The 12507-nt window shown below is 40.4% G+C and overlaps 1 protein-coding gene across 1 annotated transcript; it reads right to left on the bottom strand.

The window, feature by feature from the left end:
- Positions 1-8166: 8166 nt before the first annotated feature.
- LOC144993878 (uncharacterized) lies at positions 8167-9589 on the bottom strand (the record flags this gene model as incomplete). The annotated part of the gene is made up of 1 exon (XM_078949783.1): positions 8167-9589. A coding segment is annotated over one exon (1290 nt), but the record flags the coding sequence as incomplete, so codon positions are not given.
- Between the last annotated feature and the right edge of the window lie 2918 nt (positions 9590-12507).

Here is a 12507-nt window from a genome sequence, read left to right as displayed (position 1 = left end):
TCACGTCTGATGCTTTGGATGAGGCAGCTTCATGTTTGAACTTAGATGTGAAAGGAAGCAGGGACCACACCTCCAACCAGGAAACCCTCTTCATGTCAGTTGTACGTCTCTGATTTGTATTTATCAGCTGTTTCAGAATGTATATTTTTGTACACAGATTACAACGAGTGATCCAAATACAAAATACCATGAGTATATAGAGTCTATAGACTTTTATCCCAAAGCACGAGTTTCCTGCCTGCATCTGTGCTCCTTTCGTTTTATACAGGACAGAATCAGAGAAGACGTGTTTGCTTTAAATTTTTTTAAGTCATCTCAAGACTCGGGAAATAAGCTTTTATTTTGAAAAAACCTCATAAGGAGTTATTAAATCAAGTTTTGTTTAGCAGAATTTCTGTAATGTTGGATAAAACCAGCAGTCTGATGCACTTGTCTGCTTTTATTTGGCATCACTGAGGTTCCACAGCATGGTTTAGATGTTTTTCTTGTTTTCTGTGGAAATTATAAAGATATATAATTGAGATAAGTCAACATGTAGAGAGATTAGCCTGTTGTTGGAAGAAAAAATGACCAAATTTGCTAAATTGATTCTTTGTGCTTTGATAATATCATGGGGCAAAATCCATTATTTCAGCTCGAGTACTAAAAAAATACGGTACATCGGACCAAAGATGCAGTGAAGGAAGGCGTTAAGGTGGCTGGTGTTAGAGGAGGGGATGCAGAAGAAGGGGTTAGATGGAAGAAGCTGATTCGCTGTGGCGACCCTCGAAGGGAGAAGCTGAAAGGAAGAGAGGAGGCTAAGTTTCTCTAATTACCTTTTCTATACAATATCCCCAAGACGTCCTAAAAGCAAAGCAAAAAGTCTAAATAATCAGGGTTTGAAGGCAAAACATGAGATGGAAAGTCAAATATTTGTATCCATAAATATAAAAAAAAGTAAAGAATTGACATGTTTAGTGAACAAGAGTCACTGACTAGAAGTTAGTTGTGCTGAGAAAACTCGATGAAATTCATCTTAACATTGGTTAGATGAGCATGCAGTAACATAATGTAGACACCAGGTGGCAGCAAAGACAAGCTGGAAATGTGCTGGCCTTGGCTTTTGTGTGTGCAGCTTTACAAAATATCTGAAATTATGTTTTTAGAGACATTTTAAAGTCTAACTGGACTAACTTAACTTTACATTTGCAAACACTTCAGATCTCCAATCTTTTTTCTTCTATAGATTTTTAGGTCTATTTAGAAATGTCCAGTTCACAACTAAGTTCAAACAAAATCAAGAAAAAGGGAGAAAAAAGAACAATATAAAATTGTAACAATTTATTTAAGTAAAAGGTAAAACAATACATTTTTCTATACAAACCATGTGTCCTAGGAATGAAAGAGGCGGCGTTCATGGTAGGTCAAGAAAAAGTTTTAATACTTCAAACTTTATTGATTTATATAGCGCCTTTCATTTTGGTTAAAAACACAAAGCGCTTAACATAAAAGCAGAAAAAATAGTCATAAAATAGGAAAATTATTTAAAACAGAAAACGCAGGACAATCATGCACAGATGGGACCCCTCCCTCACCAGATTCCTCCCTCCACCCGCCCAGTTCCCCCAGTAGAACCCTGAACAAAAAACGAAGAACTGGAGCATAAAGAAAAGATCTGGCTCGGTTCTGCTGTGAGGAAACGATATAATGGGGATCCATTCATTCCAAGGCCCAGCCCGAATGTGGGGGTCATTACCACAGTGCCCGCCCAACACAGTGCAGCTTAGGGCCCACTCTACAGCTATTAGCCCACAGAGCGGGACCCCAGCCGGCCCCATGAGAACGGGCAACGCAACAACAGCACCCCCTACAGGAGAAGCCAGTAGTGCCCCAGAACAATGGATCCCCAAGAGGAAACACTGGATTATGAAACAAAAAAAGCATCCAGAAAGATCAAGAAGTCCTGAAGCTAAAGCTAAAATGTGACTTTACAAACTGTACAGAACAAAATTACAGATCATAGAGAACAAAGCATTCGTGAAACTTTGTGACACGTCTGAAGAAACACCACATTTTTTTTTATTTTAAGTAAAATTGTTGGTCATTTTTGTATTTTATAAGTTATAAATTAGTTGTGAGCTCAGTGTTGTAGGATTTCTATTTTGACAGATTTTAAAAAATAATATATATATATATATATATATATATATATATATATATATATATATATATATATATATATATATATATATATATATATATATATAGGTTGCATCACTTTGCTCAGATTTATCCTATTAGTTTTGTTTTTGTTGTTTCACTCTATATTTTTCCCCCTCTGCTTGTTTGTAGTCATTTAAAGACTTTGTCTGATTTATGATGTTAAGCCATGTCTTGTAATCTGTTCTGTAATGTTCTAATTGTTCAAAAGGAGTTGAGGGAACAGCAGCACCATCTAGTGGTAACAGCTTGTAACTGCAAGATTACACAATTTAAAAAAAAGATTTTCCCTTAAAAATGATAATTAAAGTTTAGTCCTTGGAGGATTTAAAAGGCATTTAGATACTTTCTGAGGTGTTGATTAGAATTGTGTCTCAGTTGAAGATCGTCTTTAAGTTTAATTTTTGTTTTATAAGTAGGACACTGTCTTGTTTGTTTTGGTTCCCCCTCTTTTTTTTTTTTTTTGTTTGCTCTCCAGCTCTGACCGACCTGCGGCGTCCATGTATGTCAGTTTGGGGGTTAGGAGGCGGACTTTAGGGGGTCAGGGTCATCCGGCAGAAACAAAGGGTCACCGTGGGCGAGCAGGACCAGCGCCACACAATGACCCACAGAAAGCACTGCAGCCTGTGATAAACATGTTACACAAGCTCCTGGCAGCCATTGACTCCTCCGTGCGGAGTGTGCGTTCGAGTGACACGATGTGGGTCACGGCGGGACGAAAGTGGGTCAGAGTCACCCTGCTCCTCTCTGCAGTCAGACCAGATTCCTACCTGGGTTTGCTCAGTCGTGTGAGAGACACAGCATCGACGCTCGCCACCTTCTCCCTCATTCCTGCCACTTTTGCTGCATCCTATCAGAAGAATAGCTGGAAGTGAAAATGCCTGCTGGCTCCCCTTTTGCCGATTTACCTTTATGGCAGGGGGACAATCCCTGAACTAAAAGTAGTCTTTGCTGGAACAAACATTATTTCTTCAAATCATTCTTAGCCTGAGAGCGAAAATTCTCTCCTAAAATAAACCAGAGCGGAAATCCTTATTGTGAGGAAGTAACTACGTTTATCGGAAAATAGTTTGACTGGTTTTTCCAGACCGAAATATGTCAACAATCTTACTATGCAAACGTAGTCAGGAGTTGTTTGAAGGTTAAAAAAGCTTAGAATCTGAATTATGCACCTATAGGTATGGGGAATAGATTCTGTAATTTTTACCGATATCTTTATTTATGATCCATTTAAACAAAGTGAAACGAGCTGGAAGCTCATCTGTGGCATCGTGTTATTGAAACTCTGTTAGTGAAGCCGAGTGGAGGTTCTGGTTCTTCTTCCTTCCATCTCCATGATTGTCCTCATCTTATAATATGAAGCATCAGTTGAGAGAGAAAGTTCACCTCTTTCCACTTGTTTTTGTCCAGACGATGAAGCTAAAGTTTGTTTTAAAGACGCCAACGCAGTGATACAGAACATTTAAGCTATGTGACCGGGTCTTCTTTTTTAGGTGGCTATTATCACTTTTTACGCCATGGTCCGGGTGAATACTCTATTCGGATTGACTGCTGGGTGTGCATTAAAAAGTGATATACCACAGGATAACCGCACTGTGAAAAAAGAAGTTCCGGTCGCCTAGCTTGAATGTTTTGTATCACTGCGCCGGCTTCTTTAAAACAACCTTTTGCTTCATCATTTGGACAAAAACAAGAGGAAGAGGTGAAGTTTCTCTCTGAACTGATGCTTTATTCAACCCATCGGAAAGATCAGCATATATATATCGCTTTATATCGCAGAGTCTTGACTGCAGCGGTGGTGTGGTGCCTCACGCATGACAAATAGTCCGCAAATTAGAAAAAAAACTCCACAAGGGTGGAAAAAAACAAGAATGAAGGACTAAAACCGGTTACTATTTATTTCTATTGCAAGTGACCATGGTATAAGCGGGTTAATGGCCGACGAAGTATGCATTATCACTTTTTAACACACGCCGTGGCGGAGTACGGTTGCTTCCGCGAATTGCTTTACTTAATGCACACCCAGCAGCCAATCAGAATCGAGTATTCAACCTGGACTATGGTATAAATTACTTGAAAAAGAAACATTTCACAAAGAAATTCTAGTAAATCCTAAAAAGTTTGAGATTCAAGGTTTATGGAGATCATGAGTCCTGACTGAAGAAAACTCTCTGGACCTGTCAAACCTCATGGTTCAGTCTTAACGCCGCTTTTTGTTGTAAAAATAATTTCATCTTGTTTATCAGAACCTATACGTTTTTAATGCACACAAACATGCGACTCTAAACTTCCGTTCAGACAGCTCAGCTACGGTTAATTATATAAACCTTGTATAAAGGTTGGAGTATAAACCTTGACGATACTCTGAAAGCCGTGCCGCTCATCTCCTTCAGTTTTCCCCCAGACTTTAGATCCTGGTGCGTTAAAGGTCTTCGATTGCAAAAAGAAATCATGTTTGAACTGATTAGACCCGGGTCGAGGAGAAATGCTTTTCTTTTGTATCTGTCTCGGTATCACGGTTCAGGCGGTCTGCTTACATTCCCTCCCAACCGCCTGATAGCGGCGTCTGCGTTTGCTGTGTTTTTTTTAAATGTCTGTATCGTACAGGGCACACTGTGTTGCGTTAGCCGCCGTTCCATCAGCGTTGTGTAATGTTAATATCCGGCTTGCTGCTGTGAAGGATGCCAGTAACAGTCAAGACAGTGACAGACCGTTTCAACACCCAGAAACTCCCATGACTCCCATCTACATTCCAGCTCCAGCACGCGCACACAAGCACAAAGCTCTGTTCACCTGAACTGCCTTACAGGAAGCTGGGCTTGAACACAAATGACCTGCAACAGGAGTCAAGGTCACTTCCTGTTTTGTACCTGACGGAGCTCATAATCCTCTAATAATAACTGATTAACACAGGTTTAGGGGCGACAGTTGGCGGAGGTTCTTTAGGCTGGAACCAAACAGCCTGAACTTTCAGGAAATGTGACAATATTTTACTCAAAGCTGCAAAATAACTTAAGCCTTAGTCACAACTGTTCAAACGGGCTGATTGTGGGCAAAAAATGGACAAACCTGTACGGGGCACGCAGGTAACCCGACAGAAATGTCCAAGCCGGAGAGCACATTTTTCTACGGGAATGCTGCTGGCGACGGGTCAAACAGAACACTTGAGGCTGACTTCCACTGGTCCGTCTCCGTTGCGTTGACACCAAAAAAGTAGAACGTTCATTAATTAATCAGAATGTTTACATTGCCTCTGTCATGTCGGCGTTCCACGTCCGTCCCGAGCTTGAAAGACGCGTCACACAACAGCATTACTACAGGTTCACAACGGCTTCATTTAGAAATCGTACACTTGGGGGGGGTTAAATATCATTGATTGGAACCTAATTTCCCTTTGGATTAATAAAGTATCATTCATTCGTTCATTTGATCAAAGGAGCCCGTGGCCTGGTGAAATTTTAAACACAGGTTACGGGCCGGACTTTGGACATGCGTTGCAAAGTTATTAAAATAAAGATTCATTCATTCCTTTGTCCCTTAGTAACTGGTGTTTATGTTTACCACATGGTCATGGTCACATGGACGTGGTCATCATGAGACATTTTGACCGTATTTGGAAAATGTTGGTGGAGATGTTTTTATTTATCTTCTTTGTGAGTGTGAGTTGGCATTTCTGCTTTTTCTTTTAGTAACAGTTTAAAGAAAAGCCTGGAGGTGAGTGGAGTTTCTGCCAACTGTACCTAAGTTCCAGTGGATTTACTTCACAACAATATTACTCAATACATATCAAATTAAACATTAACTGTGGGAAAAGTCACTCAAGAACTGAGCAATAGTTTGAGCAGAAAGTACCGGTAATCTAAAACTTAAGCAAGTGATGATGTAATTCTGGTAAATTCTGGTCCCGAAATGAAATAAGGAAAAACCTGAGCATTCGTCTGTTTGTCGTCTTATGTGCAACAGAAAAACCTTTGTTGATGCGGAGATTAAATCTGTTGAACAATATTGTTTGACCTGCCAACATTTTCAAACACATGTCGCAACTTCCTATTTATTTAACCTTTGTCTTCCTTTGGTGGAGATGAAACAGCGATTCTCTCCTCACTTGAAGTTCATCGGAAGTTTTTCTTAACCCTCAACTTACAAAACAAACCGCTAATTTATCGACTTTTCTAATCCTTCCTGCAGACGCTCGTCTGGTTGTTTGGTAGAACCACGTACTCAGGACAGCAGGAAAGTTTCAGACTTTATCATGTTTGCCTATAATGGATAGAAGCAGCTTTGCAAACTAAAAGCATGTTGCTGATCATGAATAACAGGTTTTTGTTGCTGAAAAAGAGTCAAGTTTTTATTTCAAAACAAGTAAAAAGTCAAGTCCAGTGAAAATACTTTCAGAAGAAGAAAAAACTAATTTAGTAAAAGTAACTCACTAACTTTGATTTAGTAAATAAAAATGTTTTTTCAGATTGAACAAAAGCTGGAGACGACTTTACGTCTTATATGTTCTTCATAGTGTTAACTTCATTTAACGCTGGAGTTACGTTCTAAAAATAACTTACGGTAGGTGAAATCTGCAAAGTAGTCATCTTTACTTCATTTTTTTTTACAATAATTCTAGATGTTTTAAGGCTGTAAAACATCGTACTACACATTTTTTTCAAACAAACATATACATTTATAAACTCTCAAAGTTCAAATTTTCATAGAAAAGTAAGTCCAGTAAAATGAAAACAAGACATTCACAACCTGAACACGTTCTGTACTGAAGACATGGGAAGAGGTTGATTGACAATGTTAATAGCCAATCAGGATGCAGAACACAGTGCATTGAATAAAAAATAAAAAACATGCAAAATTGCACGGAAAACAATCAGCAAAACAGCGAAAGGTGAACTGCGGGGTTATTGAGGGAGCTCCGTACTTTCCTTACGTGGACAAACAGCATCGGCTTGTTTACAAGTTGCTTTTCCTTGATTTGGCTTAAGGCGTACCAGTGTACAACAACAACCGTTTTCTTCGGTCATTTTTCTGCATCTGTGGTGACTTTGTTTCGATGGAACAATTCCTTTAAATGCTGGCTAACAGATACGAACGATTGGCAGATACCCAACGATTTGCTTCCTCGACTTTTAGGTTCTTTTGTTCTGGTTCAATGTATGATTTGTATCTCACCAAATTACAAAAAAACAAAAAAAATACAAAAAAAAATCCTTTATTTACCAATAAGCAAATAATGAAGACAAACCTTTCAGTTGGCCTTTGCTAAGCATGGCGTGATGTAATAAAACATTAAATAAACAAATCCACCTCAGATGTTTGACCCTTTCAACATAAACATACTGGTTTGCAGTAGGGATGCGACGATTCACTTCACCACAATTCAGTTCAATGGTGAGCCATTTTAAACTGAGAATGCTGGCCCCCTTAAACAACAGTTGTAAATGGATGAAAATGTTTAAATACATTTTTAATAGCATAATCATGTTTTAAGGTTTCCACAATGCCTTATAACTACATTTCTGTATTGCACAAACATTGATATGAGCGATTCCCTGAAGCCCCAAAGTGACTGGAGACAAGAATGTTAGTTTAGTTGTGACATCACACTCATGGATGTGACAGGAGTTTACAAACCATCAGTGTGCGATTGCAAACGCCGTCATTAACTGACCGATGAAGCAGCTTTGATGAGCAGGAGGAAGACTTAGGTCCAGTTGCTAGGGCTCAGCTTCAGAACAACCTGGTTGAATGAGAACCTTCACTAGCAGTCATTTGTTGTTTCCTTCCATTTTCTGATTGTACAAATCATCAGATCTTTATTTATAAAGAACGTTTTGTACAGCGAAAGTTCCATTCTATTCTATGTTGATCAAATTAAAGGATCTGCATCAGCAGGTCAGAAGAACCAATCAGAACCAAGGACCAAGGTAATGCAGACAACTGATAGCAGTTTAAAATTGAAAAAATTAAATAAAATAAAGTAAACAATAAAAAACACAACAATCAAATACAACAAACTAATGTAAACCATTATTCAATTCAAAATAGGATCAAAATAAAATCTGTGAAATTTAGATAAAAAGAGTCCGTAATGAAATATTTATAAAGGACGCATTAAAAGCCGTTTCAGATGGAACAGTCCCACCATTAGGATTGGGATTGGGTTGTTCTGCTGTCTGATGTTCTGCTGTTGTTTGTTCTGCTGTTGGTTCTTCTGCGGTTGGATGTTCCTGCTGCTGGTTGTTTGCTGAGGTTGGTTTTTCTGCTTTTGGATGTTCTGCTGTTGTTTGTTCTGCTGTTGGATGTTCTGCTGTTGTTTGTTCTGCTGTTGGATGTTCTGCTGTTGTTTGTTCTGCTGTTGGATGTTCCTGCTGTTGTTTGTTCTGCTGTTGGATTTTCCTGCTGTTGTTTGTTCTGCTGTTGGATTTTCCTGCTGTTGTTTGTTCTGCTGTTGGATTTTCCTGCTGTTGTTTGTTCTGCTGTTGGTTGTTCTGCTATTGTTTGTTCTGCTGTTGTTTGTTCTGCTTTTGGATGTTCTGCTCTTGTTTGTTCTACTGTTGGATGTTGTGCTGTTGTTTGTTCTGCTGTTGATTGTTCTGCTTTTGGATGTTCTGCTGTTGTTTGTTCTGCTGTTGGATGTTCTGCTGTTGGTTGTTCTGCTGTTGTTTGTTCTGCTGTTGGTTGTTCTGCTGTTGTTTGTTCTGCTGTTGGATGTTCTGCTGTTGGTTGTTCTGCTTTTGGATGTTCTGCTGTTGGTTGTTCTGCTGTTGGTTGTTCTGCTGTTGGTTGTTCTGCTGTTGTTTGTTCTGCTGTTGGATGTTATGCTGTTGGTTGTTCTGCTGTTGTTTGTTCTGCTGTTGGTTGATCTGCTGTTGTTTGTTCTGCTGTTGGATGTTATGCTGTTGGTTGTTCTGCTGTTGTTTGTTCTGCTGTTGGTTGTTCTGCTTTTGGATGTTCTGCTGTTGTTTGTTCTGCTGTTGGATGTTCCTGCTGCTGTTTGTTCTGCTGTTGGTTGTTCTGCTGTTGGTTGTTCTGCTGTTGTTTGTTCTGCTGTTGTTTGTTCTGCTTTTGGATGTTCTGCTCTTGTTTGTTCTACTGTTGGATGTTGTGCTGTTGTTTGTTCTGCTGTTGGTTGTTCTGCTTTTGGATGTTCTGCTGTTGTTTGTTCTGCTGTTGTTTGTTCTGCTGTTGTTTGTTCTGCTGTTGGTTGTTCTGCTGTTGTTTGTTCTGCTGTTGGTTGTTCTGCTGTTGGTTGTTCTGCCGTTGGATGTTCTGCTGTTGTTTGTTCTGCTGTTGTTTGTTCTGCTGTTGGTTGTTCTGCTGTTGTTTGTTCTGCTGTTGTTTGTTCTGCTGTTGGTTGATCTGCTGTTGTTTGTTCTGCTGTTGGATGTTATGCTGTTGGTTGTTCTGCTGTTGTTTGTTCTGCTGTTGGTTGTTCTGCTTTTGGATGTTCTGCTGTTGTTTGTTCATTCTCTGTCTCTTAAACCCTCAAATCAAGTCAGAAATCTAGGGGTAATCATGGACTCTGACCTGAACTTTAACAGCCATATCAAGTCAGTAACATCAGCGGCATTTTACCACCTGAAAAACATTGCCAAAATCAAAAACATAATCTCAAAGCGAGACCTGGAGATACTTATCCATGCATTTGTCTCCAGTAGGTTAGACTACTGTAACGGCCTGCTCACCGGCCTCTCCAAACGAGCTGTAAAACAGCTTCAGTACATCCAGAATGCTGCTGCTCGAGTCCTGACCAAAACCAGGAAGTATGATCACATTAGTCCTGTGCTCAGGTCTTTGCACTGGCTCCCTGTACCTCAAAGAATAGACTTCAAAGCAGCTCTGCTTGTGTACAAGTCTCTCCATGGCCGAGCACCAAAGTACATCTCTGACATGTTAGTGCCATATGAACCATCTCGTACTCTGAGGACCTCAGGGGCCGGCCTCCTGTTGATGCCCAGAGTCAGAACTAAACAAGGGGAATCAGCGTTTCAATATTCTGCAGCTAAAATCTGGAACAGCCTCCCTGAAGGCGTAAGACAGGCCTCTTCTGTGTTCATGTTCAAATCTAGACTTAAAACATTTCTGTTTAGCCGTGTATATGACTGAAAGGTCCTATCTGCACTTTTCTTTCCTTCCTTTCTTTTTAAATTTTTAAATTTTTTTTTTCTTTTAAAGTAAATTTTATGTTGATTATTTCTATGATGTATTGTGATTTTAATGCATTTTTCTGTTTTGTGAAGCACCTTGAATTACTTTGTGTACGAATTGTGCTATACAAATAAACTTGCCTTGCCTTGCCTTCTGGTGTTGGATTTTCCTGCTCTTGTTTGTTCTGCTGTTGTTTTTTCTGCTTTTGGTTGTTCTGCTGTTGTTTGTTCTGCTGTTGGATTTTCCTGCTGTTGTTTGTTCTGCTGTTGGTTGTTCTGCTGTTGTTTGTTCTGCTTTTGGTTGTTCTGCTGTTGTTTGTTCTGCTGTTGGATTTTCCTGCTGTTGTTTGTTCTGCTGTTGGTTGTTCTGCTGTTGGTTGTTCTGCTGCTGGTTGTTCGCTGCATCCGCCATGGTCTCCACCTTCGACTTCAATGGGGGAACAAGATGACATCGAGCTGGAACGGCCGCCGCTGATCCACAGCCACGGGTAAAACGGGACGGGCTCATCAAAGACCAAGCCTGATCGGGTTCCTCGGGTCAGGAGGAGGCTTTCAGCTTCAACACAAACTCGCCAAAGTCTTTTCCTCGCTGAGCGATTAAAGTAAAAAGTGTCTGGAGGTGGTGTTGAACTTGGCTGTTGGGCTTCTAAAGATCTGCCAGTTCTTCTTTGTGGCATTGCTTCGATGTTTGATGCTGAAATAAAGCTTAATGTTTGTCAGAACATTCCAGACTGAAAGGAGGAACACTAAACAAAAACATTTCCTTTTTAATGAATAGAGCAGTTCAAATATGATGACGCCCCTTCAGTTCTCTACAACATAAACAACAAAGTCTATTTACTACAACCTGAGTTGTTGTACTTGGAGGGCGGTGAGTGGAGAATGTGTTTGAACTAGCTGGCGGTTTCACAACAAGTTGGGGGGGGCTCATTTGTCAGTTGCTGAATGAAGCGCCCGCAGGCCGGTGTTGAGCGTTGCCACATCACTGTTCTTTATTGGGTTTTCAAGAATGAGGAAATGCGTGAGGCAGCATCTTTACGGGAAACCAGGCGCCTGGGGGGGGGGGGGTATTGGGAAGGCACGTGGGTGGGGAAGTTATGACAAATATTAGCTGAAGCACGCAGGAAGAGCAGGATGAGGCGAAAGTGGAGAGCCAAAAGGTGGAAACGTTGAGTTTCATTGTGAACCGGTGTTCTTATCACTGCGGTTTGAGCTGTGAAGTCCTTCCGCCTCTCGCCTCCTGTTGTTCCTACTCGCAAGCTTTTATTGTGAAAGGTTTGTCATTTTGGCAAAAGAGTGGAGTGTTCAGAGAGGAAATTACTGTAGCTTGAAGCAATAAAACACTGTGTTCTCTTTCCCAATTTAACAAAATAAATATGTTCCAGCTTCAAGGCTGCCCGAGTGCCAAAACAGCACAGTCATACTTTAGTGTTTGCCCTCAAATATCGATCCGTGCTTTCTGCGGTTGCACAAAGCCTCAGGAGCTTCTTCCTTCTTCATCTCCTTTCAAATGCATTTTAGGGCCAAACGGGATTTGGCTGTGTTTGCTTTCTCACGTGCTGACGGAGCAGGCTGACCTTTCAGCCTGCAGGACGTGGCAGCGCCGCGTTTGAGTCAGGCTCAGAGGAATGCAGCACTCCCACAGTTTCTCCTGGAAACCCTGCAAAGGTTCTCATGGAGCGATGGATGGACAGCTAACAGAAGCTCCTCTTTTGTTGGGGAAAAATAATCGAATTTTTTTTTTAATTTTTACAGCTGTACAAAAATCCCACAAATTATTTCTCAAATGTGCCTAAATGCTTCAGCGAAATGAAGAAAGCTGACAATGAGCGCCTCAGACTGTCCTTCCTTTTTTTAATGTGCTATGGATTTTGCAGGAGCATGAAATGGATCGGTCTCCACTTTGTCAAATATCGTCCCCTTCACGCAGCACAATCAGTTGTGGTGATCCCCAGGGCTCTGTGCTTGGACCACTTCCATTCATTCTGAATCCCGTCTGCAGGAATCTCCTGTTACGCTGATGATTCTCTTTCATTTAAAGGGACTTAAGGCCCCACTTTGTTTATGTCTTGATTTATTAATTATGGTGGTCCTGAAGTACAAATTACTCATTGCAAAACATTTTAAAAGATCACAACAACAATGAAAAAGTAAAACA

Source organism: Oryzias latipes, chromosome 7 (genome assembly GCF_053564925.1).
Source record: "Oryzias latipes strain Hd-rR chromosome 7, Olatipes_Hd-rR_3.1".
Taxonomy (NCBI): domain Eukaryota; kingdom Metazoa; phylum Chordata; class Actinopteri; order Beloniformes; family Adrianichthyidae; genus Oryzias; species Oryzias latipes.
Note: the sequence above shows the minus strand (reverse complement) of the source record. Positions and strands in the feature narration are given on the sequence as shown.